The 20,444-nt window shown below is 41.9% G+C and overlaps 1 protein-coding gene across 2 annotated transcripts; it reads left to right on the forward strand.

Annotated features, from left to right (window-relative positions):
• The first annotated feature begins 5,246 nt into the window (after positions 1-5,246).
• On the forward strand, positions 5,247-19,985 carry micall2b (mical-like 2b). Of its 2 annotated transcripts, none has more exons than XM_040051154.1 (16): positions 5,247-5,765; positions 6,845-6,893; positions 10,194-10,335; positions 10,417-10,604; positions 10,885-11,009; positions 11,858-12,553; positions 12,668-12,876; positions 13,472-13,535; positions 14,051-14,172; positions 14,323-14,381; positions 14,475-14,598; positions 14,719-14,821; positions 16,395-16,468; positions 16,587-16,701; positions 17,182-17,228; positions 18,727-19,985. In XM_040051154.1, the coding sequence occupies exons 1-16, from the start codon at positions 5,623-5,625 to the stop codon at positions 18,816-18,818; spliced, it is 2,352 nt and encodes a 783-aa protein (XP_039907088.1). In that variant the 5' UTR covers positions 5,247-5,622; the 3' UTR covers positions 18,819-19,985. The 2 variants fall into 2 exon arrangements, with proteins under 2 accessions (XP_039907088.1, XP_039907015.1); XM_040051081.1 differs by having other exon boundaries at positions 5,248-5,765; positions 13,469-13,535.
• The last annotated feature ends 459 nt before the right edge of the window (positions 19,986-20,444 follow it).

The following is a 20,444-nucleotide window of genomic DNA, read 5'->3' on the forward strand; positions in this document are numbered from 1 at the left end:
TCATAAAAAGAAGTTAAATGCAGCTTCATTGTTCACTTTGAACGTTCCTTTGCAGCTTGTGGGAGATATTTTTAACAGTAAGAGTTGCTGACATGGGACAGAGACAACACCAAGCTCTTTTTTTTTTTACTGCACTTGCATTTGTTTCCAAGACACTTGACCCGTTGCCTACTGGTGGTGGTCAGAGGGTGGCTGTGGCTACAATGTAGCTTGCCATCACCAGTGTGTGAATGTGTGTGTGAATGGGTGGATGACTGAATGTGTAAAGCGCTTTGGGGTCCTTAGGGACTAGTAAAGCGCTATATAAATACAGGCCATTTACCATTTTTACCATATTTCTGTTCACTCTACAATGCTGGCTATTATGTGAAGTCTGGATTTTTGACCTGACTCTAAAGATTGTACAGGTTTCTGTGCAGTTTGTTTTCAGCAATGAAAAATCAGAAAAAAAGAGGAAAGAAAGTCACACATGGACGAGCCTCTGTGCTGTTTAGTATGTCAAAAATGTTGCATGTTAATGCTTCACTCACCTGACTTTCCTGAAAAGGAAAGTAGATTAAATTAGTAGATTTTGACTGATGGTAGACGTGCATTGAGCTAAATCTGACCTGGTGGTGCTATGAAGGCACCGTGTTTCACACACAGACACATTAAAGTTGGATGTGTAGTATGGTAGGTCTGAAAAGTGAAGCCTTAAACTTGCATTATTTTGGTTTGCCAGCATATGGTTGCAAAAATTCTTTGGGTTGTACTGAGGTTTTGCAAAAACATGGCATTTTGTGGTGGTATGGATCAAGCCAGTACAGCCTCAGACACACCGGCCTAGAGACTGGTCTGCAACCGTTTGGCAACCACTGTTTGTGAGGGAAAATGAGTATTCCCTGACTGTTTGCTGGAGGTTGATGGCAGTCACTAGAGAAATGACTGATAAACTTCCAGTTACACAGGTCTACAGACCAGTAATGGATCACCCCCTGACAACTACCTGTTGATAAGAAAAATGTGTTTGTTAAATAGTCAGCATAAATTTCCCTATTTTTGCTGTCGGTTGAAGTGTGTATGGAAGTGACGAACACTACAACTACTCCATGAGTTGTAGTGTAAAATACTACGCACAACAGAAATAGGCACCTTTTGGCTTTACAGTAAAATTTGAACTTTTTGAAAGATCCCTGCTGTAGCCCTGAGGTGCAGCTTTTACTTTGAAGGCTACCATTCTACATTTCTGTCTTGCTCTGAAACTTTTCAAGATTTACTTCTGCTCGGCTAGTAGTTAACAAGCCTTTGTAGACAAACATGGAAACTGCATTCAGCCGTGTCAGTCAGCTTGCAGCCAAAGCTATCGCAGTGAGGTTTTTGGTGCAGCACCTCCTTCACAACTGGTTTCACACAGCCAGAGCCAGCAACTTGCCAACCTTTCCAGTCTTGGAAAATACGCTTTTCCCAAGGAACCAGTGGTTTGGTATCATGTCCAACATGGCTAACAACTCTTGTAGTCTTCAGGAGAAGTTTAAGGAAAAAGGGAATTGGCTTTCTTGCTCTTTGTCCATGGTAAACACTTTCCATGGGCTCAGTCACTAGTTTGCTTGTGGATGCATTCATGGTATCGCGTGAGAATCCCTCTGATGCACTGCAAGATATTTCAATCAAAACCAGGAATGTGAATCTTGTGCTGGCAGCAGATAAAAGTTTATTCTCCAAAATATCACCTGGCATCAGAAACGTATGTGAAAGTTAGGGCTGCTCCAAGTATTCTGCAGGTTGTTGTTGTTACTCAGGGGCTGTCAGTTTATTTTGGTAAGACTTTGAAATCTGGTCTTGCTCAAAGGTGTGTTGAAAACTGCTCGGTGACAGTTAGCCCAACATCAAGCCAAGTGTTTACTTCATTATCAGATTTTGTTTCCTTACTTTTGCTTTCTGTTTGCCCTCTGCTATGTGATTCATGCTCACATTGTATCACATCATCTGCTCTCTGCACAAGCCAACTTTAGCCTGAAAGTCCAGTAAATTCCACCTATCAAGCTGAAAGATTTCCTTGATGGTCTGAAGCTTGGATTCATTATTTGTGATCTGAATGGCATCCATTTAACTGTTCCCGTGAAAAACTCGTATGCTGCAGGCAAGCAGCATCTAACTGTGAAATTCAGGAGAAAAAAAAAACCTATTTGACCTCAAACAGAGAGAGGAAAAAGATGATTCAACACACATGGAGTACATACAGCTGACTTCCCAGAAAATCCTCTTCATGGGAAATAGTAAGCCAAAATAGGGGTGGCTGTAGCTCAGGAGGTAGAGCAGGTCATGTGCTGATCGGAAGGTTGGTGGTTTGATCCCCGGCTCCCCCAGTCTGCATACCAAATATCCTCAGGCAAGATGCTGACTTCCCAAGTTGCTCTCTGATGCATCCAGCACTGTAAACCATAGAAAACAGTGCTTTGGTGAATGTGGCGTGTTGTATAAAGTGCTTTGAGTGCTCCAGGAGAGTGGAAAGACGCTATATAAGAATCAGTCCATTTACCAATTAACCAAAGCAGTAGTCAAGAAAATGAAAGTTTGGTTCAACACAAATTGTAAGTGTAAGAATATAACCCTTTTTTAAATGTTAAGTTATGCCAATGAGTGTCTGAGACATGTTCAGAGGTGCATTATGCTTTACAACTAAAAACCACAGTTTCACTATCCTTTTCTGGTTGGAGGGTGAAAGCTAGACATGTCATTTCCAAGAGATGTGCTTCTACATCACTGCTAGAGGGTGGAAAAAACCCCACATTCACAGCTTAGAGTCATCAAAGTAAGGCGTTAATCGTTACCTTTTTTTTTTTTTTACCTCTATTTTTGGTTTCCACCAGTTGTTCAAGACAAAAACCAGCTCGTAAAAGCTCCTCTGCCACTGAAAATAATGCTCATATAAAAACCGTGACCTGAATCATGAACGAAACACAATGAACCAAATCAGAGAGAGCTCGGAGGAACTACCGCGTTCAGCAATAACTATGTTTGAGAGTTAAGGTTCAGATGTGAATGTATACAGCAACGCCTATGAGAATCTGAACACCAGCGACTGGAAAATGAGACAGAGGTGAGATTTTTTTTTTTAATCTTGTGCACACAAGTTAGGAGCTCTGCATCTGTAGATTGAACAAACTCAGATTTTAAGGGTTTGTTAAAATGCTCCAAATACAGACAAAACCAAGGTTATTTTACTCTGCTTGAAAATCTCAGTGACAGTTTAATATGTGGTGTCTAACCAGCTACTTACTCTGGATGTCATTACTTTGTGCCCCTGTAACATTGCAGGGAACCTGGCAGTGATTTGGAGTAAACATGCTCATTAAAGAAGTGTGTAGGTGTGCCTTCTTTCATCTTCAACATTGCTAAAATTAGAAACATCCTGTGTCAGAGTGATGCTGAAAATCTAGTTCATGCATTTGTTACTTCTAGGCCGGACTGTTGTAACGAGTTCCAAAAACTCCTTGGATTCATGAGACAGACACCCTGTCTATTATTAAAATTAGTCTTGAAAGTTCTATTTTGGCATGTAGAGCTGGATCAGCTGATCCTGAGCCATCCCTTAGTTATGCTGCTGGGGCGCTTCCCATGATGGACTCAGCATTTCTTGGCCACACCCACATTTTCACACATCACGTGGCTACATGCCATTACTGCATGCCATGCACTTTATTTTAGACTCTGCTTTTGTTTCTTTGTTCTCTTCTCTGCCCCCTCCCGGAGCCTGGTTCTGCTGGAGGTTTCTTCCTGTTAAAAGGGAGTTTTTCCTTCCCACTCTCAACTATTGTGAACTGATGCAATGAAAAACAGAATTGAAATGCAGATCAAATTTGGGTAAAACAGAACAGAGACAGTGGGAAACTGTTCTTTTAAAACTCTCTCTCTCACACACAATATAGGAAATCATGTCAGCAGAAAAAAGATAATCATATTTGCCTTGGATGCATAAGCCAGAGAAGACACAAAGGAGCTCCTGACCTCAGGAAGTCACAGACTTGTCTACTCTGAGTGCTGGGCCCAAGCCAAGATACACGAGAGGATTGTAGCAGGAAGGGCATTCAGTGTAAAATCTATGCCAAATCCAAACATGTGGATCCATCCATCCACAGTGGTGACCCTTTAGACAGCTGTGGAAAGTACCTTTAATACCAGCAGATACAGGTTATACTGTTTTTGTTTTTACCTATCTTATGATCAGGTATTGCTGCCTCTATCATTTTTTCTCTGCATCTAATTTAACTGAATTCTTTTAAGAAGCCTGGCAGAAAGGTGGGTGAAAATGGATTCTTGCACGTTTGAATGAGTAAACCCGGCCTTCTGTTCTTTTGTCTTACCCTGCTGGATTTTGCAGGTGTCAGGTAACTCAGTGAAGAGACTACACCCCTCTCCTTCAACACACCCAGCAGACAGAACAAGACCGGGCAAGCTGACTTACACAAGAATAAGCCACACCTAGCTTTCACTCTTTATCCCCTTATAACTAAAATAGCTCATTACAGACATTAGGTACATACTGGGGCATGTGTTCCTGTTGTTAGGTGGGATGTGGGTACTTATAGATTTTTGTTTGTTAAGCTCAGGATGGAAATCCTTCAAATAGCTGCAAGTCCCCAGTATTGTTTCTGGGTATCTGTGGGAGTCTAATGACCTGAGGTCACGTTTATATTACATACTTAACACATGCAAAATTACACATGATGGTTTTCTCTTTGTGGTTTCTACGTCTTCTCTGGAACAGCACTTAGGGAAGTAAGTAGAGGGCTACATTTCTCTTTGTATAAATTTGGATTTATGACTTGGCTTTATAGCAGACAGGCAAACACAGACAGATGCAATATATGTGGGTGGAGTAAACTAAATGTTGATATCGGATCGATACTTTACGGTCAGTATGTAGCCTACTGAATTGTAATAAAATAATGTTTTTAAACTCACAAAATATACCTCAAATATGCACTATGAAAAATGTCTGAATATAAGCTTTCATTGTTGACTGTCACATCTGTTTTATTCATAGCCTACAACACATTTAAAATACAGAACCCGACCAAATGCTTTAAAATTTACATTCCAGCTCTCCAAAAAAACAAATTCCAAAATATATGAAAAGCTGAAAGGTGTGTTTTGTTGTGTTAACTAATTATTGTGGAAAATAAAAATCCCAGTGGTCATTAAAATCTGTTCAAAATTTGCAAATTGATGACGATTCATCTGATCTCATCGTTTGTAGGTTACAATTATCGGTATTGGTATCGGTACACTGGCCCTGTATTTGCTTGGTATCGGATCCCAGAATCTGCGGTGTCACTCGGCAGATGAACACAAAGAGTTAAAAGACAAACTCCACCCACACCATCGCGTCATCGTCGACCTCTCGCAGGTGTCACGTCCAGGTTCTTTCCACTTAACTCAGTCAGTGAGGTGATTCACACAAACGCTAAAAGACTTGCCTTCCCAGTTTCCCGGATAAGGCGTCAGTCTGGGCTTCTGTGGAAAGTTTCTAAAGTTTTACTTGTTGGACGCTGAGGAGCGAAGAAAGGAGGGACCTCTGTGAGCGCTTCCAGAGGCACTGCTGCGCTCTTCACACGGATCAGTCCGGCTCCGAGCTCCGGGATGGCGGCCGTGAAGGCTCTGCAGCAGTGGTGCCGGATCCAGTGTGAGGGCTACCAGGATGTCTCCATCACCAACATGACCACGTCCTTCAGGGACGGACTGGCTTTCTGCGCCCTCATCCACAAACACAGACCCGATCTCATGTGAGTACACCTGAAACAGGACCGGAGAACGAAAGCAGGAAATAAGTGAAACTTATTGGCTGCACTCCTGACTTGTCTGTTGACAACATAAAACTATTTTCATGGAAGATTGAAGTCACTGATTTTGCTTCCAAGTTTAATGGCAGAGTTTCGCTTTCCCCCCCTTCTCTTTGTGTTATTTTGTCAGAGACAAATCTGAACATTTGCTGATCTGTAGGAAGCAGAGACGAAGCTGAGCTGTGACCCAAAGAGCGTTGCAGAGACGGTCACTTATGGTTTTGTGGGGGGTGATTTCAAGATAGCACTATTACATATCTGCACTCGATTTCAATGCTCAGCATGTCTGCGTAATGGAATTGGGCATTTTACAAATCCCTGTGACTGCTGCTGGCCACATGTGTCGTGTCTAACTTTGTGATGATCTGTCCTCAGAAACGGTCCCATTTTAAACTATGTGTCCTTGATAACTTTAATTCGAGTCACAACAGAAACTAAGTTTTGTAATGTCATCATCACAATTGGACAATGAGCTACATTATTATGTCTACGTTTAGAGTTAGTTGTACTTTTCCAGTACCTACTATAAAAATCTGAGGACTTGCACTCTTCACTGCAGAAGATTTGCAAGATTGATGCCCAAGCCTCTAAGCAGTATTTTCTCATCATCTTTAACTGACTCCTGGCCAGTCACTCTCGCAGAGATGCCTGCTTTTGTTTCAGCAAGGCCATTTGACAGAAAAGACACAGCTGCTGTAATCGCCTCATTCCAGTATTTATGGCGAGCCAGAGCAGAGCGAAGGCGCTTGCCATGTTTACATGAGCCGCAGCAGTAAACAGTGGCTGAAGGCTCAGTCGTGACCGTGTGATTAATGCAGGCTGAACCTCATGTTAGTTTCAGATCTTCAGCGTGGGATCAGTGAGGCAGGTGTCACGCTGCTGTTGTGATGTATGCAGAAGTGAGTCAGCAATGCATGACTGCATAACACATGTTAGTCTGCGCTGCTTCAAAACTGAAGACTGCAGGAGGGAAGTTGATTTATGTGTTTTGTAACTTCTGGGTTTTTCCTGCTCTGTTGCAGAAAATTTGATTCGCTGAAGAAGGACGATGTCTATGAGAACAACAAGCTGGTAAGACACGTTTCCATTCTGGATGCTCACACTTACCATTTTTTTTTTATTTTACAAACCGATTTCCTGAATCCAACAAAGGCTCCCTTAATCCTCCCCTTTTTTAAATTTTGTTCTTGAATATGACAATGCCAGCTGAAGACTGAAGTATGTCAGCAGCTATTTGATGGATTGAAATGAACTTTTAATATGAACATTCCTGTTTTGGAAATAATGAATCCCTCAGCCATGACTACTTTGTAACTGACCACACAAGCTTGCATTGTCCTCAGTTTCTCAATCAGACCCAGCCCTCATTCGTCACATCTAGTTTTATAAAAACCCAAGAGTGCGAAGGTCAGAATATCCCCACCAACTGGTGACTGCATGCACTGTTTATACAGAGTCTATGGTTCTGCATTGCCATCCTATAGACTCTTAGTATTGTTAGCAAAAATTATAGAGTTTATTGATTTATTTAAATAATTAAAGTAAAGCTGATGGACAAAAATCACCACCCTAGTTATCATTTATGATGCGAGTTAATAAATCACAGTCTGTTTTTTGAAAACCAGTTTGCTCTGAATGTAACCTGTTCCAGTCCCAGCCCAGAAAACTATAAATATGTCCTCAGTTACAGGAGCAGGACGCAGAAGGGCTATTTTCCAACCACTGTCAAGTCACTAAATAAATCATGACTTGTTCCTTTATTTACTTTTGTTTTTATTCCATTGCCAGACAGATGCTCTTATTTTTGCCTTTGCACATATCTAAAATATGGTGATGCCATGTGACAATAAATCTGAATCTAAGTCTCAATCATAGACTGTATATAAAAGATGACATCATCCAAGGCAGCCATGTCATCATTTAAAAAAATAAATCCTTAGCTGTATCCACAAACTGTAAATAAAAGATGGACACAGCCACTTTGGCTAATGAGTTTAAGCTAGTTTTTGTTGAAGCTGTTTTCGTGGTGTGTGGTGCTGTTTGCTCACCTGATGTTAACTTGTACATCCCATTTATGAGTGAATTCAGTCAACGTAACTATTGATTTCTTTTTTACCTGCGTGTTAGTTTTCCAAATACTTTCAGCGACATCTGCTGATCCTTATCAGTGGATGGGGTTTTTGGCAAATATCAGGTGGTGATGATGGTGAAAACAAACAGAATACCAGCGGGGGCTGGTGATTAGTCCTCTTGTTTGTTGTGAAACAAAATAAAAGTAACTCTGCCATCGGTGTCATTAGAATGCACAGGTATATTTGTTATTTAGAAAGGATAGCATGACTCTCTCTTTTGTGTGAATGTCCTGGCCAAGACAGACAGCAGAAAACCAAAACAAAACCAGTCTCTGTGGGATGAAGAGTAAAATATAAAAACAGACACAATTTATAACCTCAAACATCAGTGGAAATTGTCTCGGGCCAAAACACAGGGCCCAGCGCCATCAGACTTAGTTGATTTTCATCCTTCCTCCCTCCAGGAGGAGGAAGCTGCAAATATGAGCGTTCTTTGTCCAAATTCAGTGTGAACATTCAGGAAAGACTGAATGAATAACACTTGGGAATGTAGACAATAACATCCCACGCTCCTTTCTTTTTTGATGAATGTAGGTCAGTAAGAATGATTGAAGCAAAGCGAGAATAACTTTTATAATGACACTGATAAGCTAGACCATCTGACCTGAGTATACAACCTCGAATCGTGGGCGAAAGCTTTAAGGTTTTGTAATTGGTCTCAGTGTTTTATGACCCAGCATACATGCAGTATGCAGCATACCAAAGCACTGTGATGATGCGTGCATATAAATAACATCCAGCACTGGTGTAAAAGTTGAAGCAGCCAGTGTCTGTCTGGGCTCAAAAGACAGATCAGGCTGGACTCTGAAGTAAAAATACAGTTTCATTTTCAGTTCTTTCACCAGTTGCTGAACTCTGATGACTCTCCTCTATAAAAGGAGTCATGAGTTAACTCCACTTCATAGCCCTGGACTTTTGCCCTGTGATGCCTGCTAGGGAAAACCCTTGTCTCTCTTTTCTGTCATATTTCAGGCCATGTCCAGAACAAAGGTTTGGATCAGAAGTTAGTGAGGATGATCGGCTTACTAGGACTACCCTTGTAAAACCCTGGTACCTATTGCAATGGTCTTCAAACCACAGCTTTATTGACGGTGTCAAAGCTCGACATTAAGGGTGCGGGGGGATAGTTAATGATACATGAAAAGTTCAGTGTTGCTATCTGACATTGAAGAACATCATCATATTTATATAACCAGCGAGGAAGCAGGTAATCTTCGTGGGGTAAATGAACCATGACCACAGGAGCCACACCTGTGCCCCTGATAGTGTTTGAGATTTACAGCTGAGTGTGCAGCTCCTCTACACAGATGAAGCTCAATACGCCAAGAAAACAGACTTTAAGTTAGTCAGCTTGAGTTTAAGACACAACTTCGGTTTACATCAGCACCGTGGGATCTTGGGTAATTGTGGAAATAACGTTCAGCATGGGCGAGCAGAAAAGTGGTGGCAAAAAGCAGACTGCTTCAATGCGGGCACTTTGCATTCTTCACTTACTTTTTCTTCACAGATTCTTCATTGTTAGACTGAACTCGGGGAGTGCCAAGAGCTCGACATGTCAAAACGCCTGCTCTTTGGGCCAGCAGAGAATAAAGCTAAAGTGCGGGAACTGTTTGACGCTGCTCTGGGTTTCAGCTCAAAGCTGAAACAACATGTTGGGCAATCAAATAAGAAAACACTGTAAGAGATTAACAGGGCACAGCAAAGTAAACAGCATCTGAGTGGCTCTCTTCATTATCTGATTACCGATTAAACAACGACGCTGGTGCTCGTTGGCCTGCCACTGCTTGTTTCTTCCGTGGAATTGCTGGATGTTAGTGTAGTGTGCAAATTCTTGATTTATTTTTCACTAGTGACTCACATAAAGGGTAGAGGGAATAGAATTCAACAAAATCCAGGTTGGTGATTTGTATTTGACGTAGATGGGGACAGTAGAACAATGAAAATGGTTTGTTCACACTATGCAAACATCTCTTCCTCTTTCAAATTAAACTTGTGTTGTCTGCAAACCTCAGAGAATGCATGCATTTTTTAAACAAATGCCCACCTTTATCTTCTTTTGCTTTTCTTTGGGACATCTAAAAAACACAATCATGTTTGGTGTCCTTAAAGATCTAGAAAGTCTTTCATAGACATCACACAACGTAAGCTTTTATGATTTATAAGTGCATTGCATTCGTCTAGATTTAAAACCCAAAGTCTTGTTTCTTTTCTCACTGGATAAAACTGGTTTTATCTGCAGGCGTTCAGTGTTGCAGAAGAACAACTGGGAATTCCAGCGCTGCTGGATGCAGAAGACATGGTGGCACTTAAGATTCCTGACCGCCTCAGCATCCTGACTTATGTCTCCCAATACTACAACTACTTCCACGGACGCTCCCCGAGTGAGTATTAAATAAAGTCTTACTGTATCCCTCTCTGTCCATCTGCACACATCTCATCTGTTCATCTGTCTTTGCATACAGTCGGTGGAATGGCGGGTATAAAGCGTCCAGCCGACGGCCCCAGCGATGAGCCGTCAGGGAAGAAGAACCAGGCTGTGACGTCTAAGGTGTTTCCCTCTTCTAAGCCTGCCAGAGAGAACAGCCCTCCCCCATCCTCCAACATCACAAAGCCACTTCCTTCCCCAAATCAAAACAAAACTTCAACACAGGTAAACTTGAATAGTTACTATTACATTTCTAAATTGGGGCGGAAGTCTAAAAGTAATTCATTTACGAAATACTGACCAAGGTTGTGTACGTTCATCCACGTCAACGATGACCAAATAACTACAGACAGGTCACTTGGTCTGTGTCAGCAGATGATTACCATGACGTCAATGTAGTTACTTAAAAAAAAAAAAAAAAAGGCCCACATTGCGTGACATCAGTTAGTTGTAACGGCTGAAGTCCCCTCTTGTCCACACTCTTTTCTCTCTTTCTTTCTTCTAGGAGGTTGTGGTTGGAAAATCTCAGGCAGGCACCCTGAGTAGCACATGTGCATCCTGTCATAAGCACGTTCACCTGGTGCAGCGACATCTAGTGGATGGGAAGCTTTATCACAGGAACTGTGCAAAGTAAGATGATAGGAATGCTAATGTTGGCGCCATTTAGGTCCATTACGTTTATTCCAAGTCTGCCATTAGAACAGGGAAAGACTGATTTGTGTAAGAATGCTAGAGAATTATTATACTTATTTTAGTTTTTCTTATTAATTATTGTATTTGTAATGCCTCCATATAACTCAGTTTTTATTTTTTAATCGCTTGTATTAAGAAAAACGGTTAAAACAACTAAAAAATATTCTAGTTTTCCTTTCTCATACAGTTTAACTAGTTTAATAATTGAAAAACACATTAAATATTTCAGAAGTCTCTTAATCAGATAAATCCATGGATTTTGTTAGCTATTGACTGCTAGCTCTGCCGCTACCTTGTTAAACTTAGCTAGTTTCTTCTTAGCAAAGACTATTTTACTTTTCTCATTAAATAAAAAGCTTAAATTGTTTTATTGTTTGTTCATTTTTTGATATATTGGTTTTTTTTTTTTTTTACATAGGACCTTAATTTGTCCTGCTTTTTCTATCATGAGGAAAAGAAAGATGAGTAGCTTTAGCAAACTAGCCAGAACACTGTTACCGCTAAATGTAGATTTTTTTTTTTTTAAATTGCAAATGTTACACATTTCTATGAATTCAGAATGTTCATTTATTAACATAAAATGTTTAAAAAAAAAAAGTCAAATTGAGCTTAATTTACGTTTTGAACCAATACAGTCTTCCTGTAGCTTGGGTTTGCAGGTTAGCATCATTATAAACGAGGTGTACTGAGGCTAAAATGGCACCAACCGCAGGTTTATGTTCCTAGTTTGTGACTATGTTCCCTGTTGTAACCTGTGTGTGTGTGTTGTACTTTCTCTCTCACAGGTTGCTGTCATCTGCAAACACAAGCACGCCTCTTCAAGATTTGACCCCAAACTCCTATGTTTCCAAATTCACTCCTCTTAAAGACTCGAGTAAACACAGTACACCTGCTCCTACTTACACATCCTCCAGTCTGAGTCCTTCACGGGTGTCGGAGAAACCCACCACTCCCAAGTCCACTTCAGCGTCCCCAGCCCCCTGGGCTGCATCATCTAACTCTTTGGCCAGACCCACAGCTTCACGTGACACTACTACCACTGTGACCCCATCTATCAACACCAGGCCGGCTGAAACTCCTCGACCCTCGGCAACCGCTGCCAAGACACTCCAGTCCAAACTCAAGTTCTTCCAGGAAGATAACACGGCAAAGGTGGAGGAGAAAAAGACTTCAACCTTCAATGTGGACATAAACAAAGGCCAGAGTGTTGGTGGTAAGGCACAACAGGCCACGGCAGGGAAAGCTGTTACTGTGGTCATAAATGTCGGTGGTACTGGAAAAAAAGAGGTAAATGAAAGTTTGGACAAAGGTGGGAATACAGCTAAAACAACTGGCACTGGCTGGAAGGTGAAACAGGAAGACGAGAGTAATAAGTCAAAATCATCAGCAGCAGCCTTCATCTCCAAAAAACTGTCTGAGGAAAACAACAATAACAACAAAAAGCAATCGTGGGCGACTACAGTAGTAAATAAAACTGAGAAGTAAGTAATCTAACCTGAGACTCCCAGAAACGTGATTACACTTTGTATCCTGCTCTACCCTGACCTCTGCTGGTGAAGAGAGGCATTTAAGTTGCATTCTTCACCTCTATTTAGATCTCAACCTAAAGTCGAGACACCAAAGAAGGAGAAAGAGGGAGTTGGAGGGAAGGTGAAGCTGAAAGTGAACCCATCGATCCTGTCTGACCTACAGTTTGAAGACACCACGAACTCTTCTGAGAGCCCGGGCAGTCAGAGCGGGCTCAAGGCCAAGACTGCAGACAGGGCACCCTCGAAGACGGGCAGTACATTACCCAACACATCAGGTTAAACTTACACACTTTACAAGCAGAGAGTTGATACACAAGGTCTCACACACACTTTTGACACACATTTGACCTCTGACCTTTATATTTCACATCTGCCTTTCTTCCAAGTTGACCCTGAAATGTGTTCTGTCTTTAAAGAAAGTATCGTTGAGAGAAAGAGAACAAGCTGCCTAGTTAGAAATCTACTATAGTATAATTTTATATACAATAATCTCAAGTTATTTACAAATCAATACATATTATCCATCACCTACTCCTACATTATGTTTGTGTATAAAAAAATAAAAATGCTGCCCAGAGAGTGAGCTGCCTTGGTTTGTACTCCCACAGTGCTTCTTATTAATAATTTTATTAATACTGTGTCTAATCTGCTGCTTATATGCTTATTTGGGAGCTACTTTGGGTGTAATATCATCCTTGGCTTTTGTGCATTTGCTGTCATTGTTGTAAAAATGCCATTTAACAAATAGCATTTACAACCAAACAACAGAACTAGGAACTGACATTGACTAGTGGATGTCTAATGAGGGAACTGAACTGGTTTCAATTGTTTGGTTTTTTTTTGGTTTTTTTTTCCCTTTTCCCGCAGCAGTGAAGGAGACTGAGACTCCTGCAGACTGGAGGTCGAAGCTCAAGCCCGTTTCCAAAGAAACAAAGTAAGACTTGTTTGATTGATTTAATTGATTCTTACTACTTATGCTTCTCGTTGAGTCCTTTTCCTTATTGACTCGTGCTCCTGATAACAGCAGGGAGTGTATGTACGTGGGTGGCCTCTCAGCATATCGACATCGTGAGGCATTAACTGTATGAGGCCCCCCCCCCTCCTCCTGATGTCCTGTCCATCCATCCATCGTGTGATCCAGTCTTTCATCCGTCTCACCAAACATTCCTCCCACAGGAAGCCTGTACCTGCTGCTCCTCCAAATGTCTCGGCCATCATTTGTAGTCAGAGCTTTCAGTCTCTCCTCTTCCGCCACATGCATGCGAGCCCCAAATGGTGTCGGGACTGAGTCGAGTCCTCCGTGGTGCAACATATGCTCAGTGCTCGGAGTTCCTTTTCCACGAATGACCTTTCCTCTCGCTCTCATGAATCAAAACTGTAGCAAGACGGGAAAGAGTCTACTTGTAGGTTAATCGAATCCTCTCCATTTGTCCCTCTTCCCGCCCACAGGCCTGCTGGCCCTTCCACTAAACCAGGGTCTAATGAGGCTCCGAAGACCTCAGAGATTTCTGCGAGGCCTTCCTCTCAGTTTCCCAGCCTGAGTATTTCTGTCACTCCACCGACATCAAAGGGTAAGAGCGTGGTCATAACCAAACATTTACAGGAACAAGCCTTCCTAACAGTTTACTGTGAGTCGTGCCTTTCTAATTTTTATCCGTTCTCAGCTTTGTTGGTTGATTTATTCTCTGCTTTTCATCTCCACCTTTTTTTTTTTTTTTTAGGATTACAGGAGGGTCTGAAAGGGCAAACAAAGAATGGCACCAAGTCAGAGACAAAGAAGGTAGTGGGTCTCTGAAAATAAGTTTGCCGTAGCTTTTTTTTTAAATGAGCATGTCATTCATGCACTTTTCTCTGCATCTGTTTGCGTCTGTAGATGAAGCCAGACTACATTCCCAAAGAGGACATCACGAAGGAGCTTGAGGAGATTGAACAGAATTTAAACGAGCTGGAAAAGAGGGGAGTCGATCTGGAGGTGAAGCTGCGCAAATGCGAAGAAGGTGGGATGCACGCGCCAGCTGTGTGTTTTGTGAAGGCTTTTCAGTCAGGACGTGCTGTGAATGTAAGAAATCTTAATGTATGTGTCTGGGATTAACTGTGTGCTCTGTGTTCCTCGTCAGAGGGTGACGATGACACTCTCACGGACGAGCTCATGGTTGAGTGGTTTGGTCTGATCAGGAACAAACAGTTGGCCATGCGTCGGGAGTCTGAACTGGTCTACATGTGAGTAGACACACACACACACACACACACACAGGAAGGGGGCATGCCACTATTTAGCGATTAGTGAAACAGACTTGTGGCCAGAAGGTTGACAGTGTGAATTCCCAGTGTCCTCCCTCCTCCGAGTCACTGCAGGGTGTCCTGGAACTAAGCAGCTAACCTGCCTCACCCCTTCCACCCCCACCAACCCCCGACTGTCTGCAGTGTCCACACAAGTGTGAAGCACGACGCTGCTGAACACAACAGCGACAATTCCACTGAAAATACTAATTTGATAAATAAATGGTAAAGACGGATATAACACTGACTTGTAGCTATAAAGCATTTCCAGACATTTTATTAGGTACACTTTGTCCATAATGGGTTGGACCGCTTAATCCACTGTACTGGATTAAGATCCTGTGACTGTGGAGGCCGTTTGAGTATAGTGAACTCGTCATGTTCAAGAAACAAGTTTTAGGTGGTTTGAATTCTGTGACATGGTGTGTTATCCTGCTGACACTGGTTATAAAGGGATTGACATGGTCAGTAACAATCAGTAAGATGGGCTGTGGTGTCTACACAGTGCTCAATTGGTACTACTTCCACCATCAGCCTGAACTGTTGAGACAAGGAAGGATGGATCCATGCTTTCATGTCGTTTACCCCAAATTCTGACCCTACTGTCTGTCTCAGCAGAAATTGAGACTCAAGCCAGGCGACATCTTCTATTGTCCAGTTTTGATGAGCCTGAGTGAACCGTAGCCTCAGTTTCCTGATCTTAGGTCACATGATCAGCACCCAGTATGGTCTTCTGTAGCCCATCAGTGTCAAGGTTCTCTGTGTTGTGCATTCAACGATCATCATACCTCGGTATGTAATAATTGGTTATCTGTTGCCTTCCTAATGGCACGAAGCAGTCTGGCCCTTCTCCTCTGACCTCTTCTCCCAGAGAACTGCTGCTCACTGGATATGTTCTCATTCTCTCTCATTCTCGTGAACTTGAACTTCCACAGGTAGTTTTTTCCATACCTAACTCCATTCAGTTGCTATCACGTGATTGACTATTTGCATTAGCGACCAGATGAACAGGTGTACCTAATGAATATGTACATAGTACAGTATACCCTTATCAGCCACTTCATTGGGTACACCTATATTTTTAACAGAGTGGAAACTTATTCTTAAAGCTTTTGTGTCAATATGTCAACAGCTAAGGAAACAAGAACTGAGAATCTCAGGGGGAGGTGGAGGCCAAAACTGAGCTGTTGGGAGTCTGAATGTCAGATTTACATTTGTCAGGTGGCACGAGAAGACTTACACACCTGCTGCTGGATGCGTAAACATGCATCTGTTGCCAAATGATGTTTGAAAAATTTTGACTAAGATACAGAATTATCCCAAGAACTACTAAGTATGGAGAGGATGACGCAGTGTTTTTCTAAAAACGTTGAAAGTTTCAGATGTGTCGACAATAACACGCGAGGTCTCTGTGAATGTGTTTAAGGTGGACCATCTTAACCTGCTCTCTAAAGGATATACTCTTTAATAAAGCCATGAATTAGGTGTCATCTCTATTTTCAAACATGTGCAGTGGAAGAACCCAGGAGCTGGAGGAAGAGCAGCCCACTGTTGAGCAAGAGCTCAGGAGGCTGATGGAAAAACCAGGTGAGGACGTTTAGGGATGAAACTGAGCAGAGTGCACAACAGGGGAAAAGGAAAACCGACCGCTGATCTGAGCATGAAATGTGTGTGTGTGTGTGTGTGTGTGTGTGTGTGTGTGCAGAACATCTGAAAACATCCTGGGACAGGAAGAAAGAACAGCAGCTGATGAAGAAACTGGTGGCGATTGTCAACGATAGAAACGCTATCGTGGAGGGTCTGGATGAGGACAGACTCAGGTGTGTGCAGAGTATGTGTGTGTGTGTGTAAAAAGTTTGGATTTGATAATGTTTAACTCCAGAGTTAACTGCTTAAAACTCAAAGATATTAAAAGCATCGCACGAGATGACTGACTATACTTCTTATCCTGTGTCACTTCTGTGACTGTAATCTATCAGCAAATCAGCCATGTAGTAAATGCATTAAAAATATAACAGTTTTAGTTGTGTATTGAGGAAAATGTCTTGTATTTATTATTTACTTTGTCTCAAATGTAGCAAATTGGCTTAAGCTTGTTCATCAGTACTTTTTAAACAGCTTAACTAGAGGAAAAAAAATCAACTTGAACGTCGGCCCTCTGGGACACTTTTTGCCTTATTTTGACATTTTGTGGACTAAGTACGACGTAATGAAACTGATTATTTAAATTGCTCTAAGTGTAGCGGTCAGTTGCTTACTAACCTGTCTGTCTTCTGTGTGTTTCTGCTTCATCTTCTCAGGGAGGAAGAGGAGGACGAGCAGCTAAACAAGATGATGCTGGATTTCAGTGAGTGCCCGCACCACCTCCACAGCCCCCCCACCCCACCCACCCTGTTCATTAGTTATCATAACCTCAGTGTCACTGCAACTTAGTTGGCTTATAAATTATCCAATTGAGGATTTCCATCATGGACACCTCTAATTGAAGTAGATAGAATTCTGTGTGTGTGGGGACTCGTGGTGCATTTTTTTCTTTTTTCTTTTTTTTTTTTTAATTTTTTTTTTTTAAAGGGTGCGCCTGGGCATGTTTTCATCTCGTTTGATCTACTGACTGCTAATGGAAAAAGCATCAAACAAAATGCTCCCCCCTCTCTTTTTGTCAGCAGCGTCCCTATTAGACAAATGGATAATGCAGCTGCTTAATTTGACCCTCTGATAGAGCAGCGTTGGATCCGGCTTCATTTGCAATTCATGACCGGCAAAGCAAGGCTGAAAATTGAGGAGATTTATTGAACTTCAGTGAAAGGTCATTACATTGCAGCGAGCGAACGCCGACCGTGGGCTAAAGACTAGCCATTTCAGTTTTAATGTATTCATAAAGTTAATGCCAAAGTTTCACAATTCGTTCTCACTCCGAGTGCAGTTGTGTGTCCGTTTACACACACGTGCCGTGTCCCATGCGGTGGAGATGTGGAAAATCACCTGCTTTCCACTGGATGGCAGGCGTCAGGACATCCGTAGTGGTGACTAAGTCAGACTTTTGTGTCTGCAAGCTGGCTGCAAATGTGGGGCTTTCTGAATCACGGTGCAATATTAAAGACCCTTAAATGGGCTCATGAAAGGAGCTGTTTAATTATGTATACAAAATAAAGCCCACTTAATAATACAGTGACATTTTAACATTTTTATCTGTCCCCCAATACTTAGTCACTCACAAACAGCTCCTATATGCTGTTTCATCCTTTAAAATCATTTTAGCCAAACTACACTGGACTTTCAAAATAAATGCTCAGAAGGATTAAAGTTGCTTTTCGGGGATATTAAACGATTTCCTTTTTTCAAAAACACATTTACAATTCGCCATCTTGTGGGTGGCGCAGTCGCCTGAATCATGACTACTACTGTGTGAACAGGATGTTTGTCGATGTTGATGATGCTCAGACTCTAAATCTCTTTAGGAATCGGGTCATAGTGCAGCTCTGTGCCTTTAGCCTATCAGGATATTTTACTTATATTAATTATTGGCAACAACCCTCTTAGTTTCCCCCCTCATTTTGAACAAGTTGTTTTAACTCCTCTTCCTATTGAGGCAACTTTCTGCTGATTGACCGTCCCTTGCAAACAGAAGGTCTGGACAGAAAGTGGGTGGGACTTCTGCACCTACATTGAAAGCGAATAAAGCCAGTGACACTGAAACATGAACACAGTTTGTCTCACAGGATTATTTGAAAACATGAAAATTCACCATCATGACAGTGTGTTCATAATGCAATGTAATAACTGTTTTTTTTTCTTTATAAAGTAAGAATTTGAATGATGTCTCGCTCTTGCTTTCTATCACACAGACATTAAGAAGGAAAAGGAAAAACCAAAGAAGGAAAAATCAAAGTCTCCGATGTCCAAACTGTTCGGCTGGGGAAACAAGAAGGAATCGTGATACTGTGCAAAGCCCTGCTGTTGTTGCTGTTTTCTTTCAGTCTTCCTTTGATGTTTGCGCTGCTTAACGTCAGTGTGCTCAGCCTGTGATTTGCGGGATAACACGGATGCTGCGTGCGTTTGAGTGTACAGCATATGCGAGCATGTGCAATCTGTCGTTCTCGGCACTTGTTGAAAGATGCCCTTCCCTCTGTCAGCTGTGTCACTCAAGATCTGACGCTTCTCCTGCCTTACTCCACTGTACACACACACACACACACACACACACACACACACACACACACACACACACACACACACACACACACACACACACACACACACACACACACACACACACTTACAGCATCGAGGGGTTAATGACTCACCAGTCGTGATGTGATTGGGTTCAATGTTCCAGTTGTTAGTTTTAATCCCCTTCTAGTCTTAATCTGTCTTCTTAATGCTGACACACACACACACACACACACACACTGTCTGCTTACATCTCGCTGCTTGTGTATCTCATTGAAATGTTGCTTGTATACAGTAACACTGATACAAGTCCTTCAAACCCATCGTGAAACAAGCCACATCAGCAACGTCGGGGTCGCTGTCTGAGTCTGTTTACTGCATTTGGACAGTGACCACTGTGCTTCTTTAGCTATGTCTTAATGATATCTAATGGCGTTTTCTAGATGAGTGGTTCCCAAAGGGAGGTCATGGGAGTAGGAGGTCTGAGTCAGAAAAGACACAGTCACTACAGATAAATATGAAAGCTGTAACGAGGGCTGCTTTTATGGCTCAGTAGAGGGAAAGGATGCGTGTGGTTTGCGTCATGTGACCTGAATGTCTCATAAATACTCAGTCGTTTGCCCGTTTTTATTTGTTTTTGTTTTTATTGAGCGCATGAAATGCATGAAGTGGTCCACATTGGACCTTGATTTGTACATGTTTTAATAGTTCTGAGCCAAACTGACTGTGTACTGTCTGAGTGCCATAAATTGATGTAATTCTGAAGCAACTTTTTCATTCTTTTGTGTGTTATGCACAGATGTTGTGTGTATGTTTATGCTCTCATCCCCTTGGTGGCTGTCTGACTATTAAAAGGAGAAACTTGCCTGGGTTTTAAATTAATTGCTGTTTTAAATATTCTTACTTTAATAAAAAAAAAAAAGATGGTAAAAATAAACGGACCGTGTTGATGTAGTTGGTGAATGCGGTGCACAGTGAAACTCAAGAATTAGTAATAAGCATGCCTGGGTCGCCACTATGGCTCACCACGTTTAGCTGGAATCCCATCCTATACTGAAGGCTGGACCCCTCGCTGTAGGGGCCCGGGTTTGAGTCCACCTCAGACCATTTCCTGCGTGTTGTTCCGCCTCACTTTCATGTCTCCTCTCTGCAGGATCCTATTGAATAGAGGGGGTGGGGGGTTAATTTATTTATCCAAATAATTTGACTTTATTTTTTATAATGTACTGAATAGTTTTCATTTCCAAAACTAAACGAAGCAAAGTGAAGTGCAGTGTCTCTGTAAAACCACCAGGAGGCAGCATGGGCCTTTTCATGTCACCCTCGCTCTCAGTATGACATCAGTTTCATATCAGTACAGGCACCGATTAAACAGGTTTAAAGGCACATCACA

The sequence above is a fragment of the Simochromis diagramma genome, unplaced genomic scaffold (assembly GCF_900408965.1).
Source record: "Simochromis diagramma unplaced genomic scaffold, fSimDia1.1 OVJJ01000798.1, whole genome shotgun sequence".
In the NCBI taxonomy this organism is placed as follows: Eukaryota; Metazoa; Chordata; class Actinopteri; order Cichliformes; family Cichlidae; genus Simochromis; species Simochromis diagramma.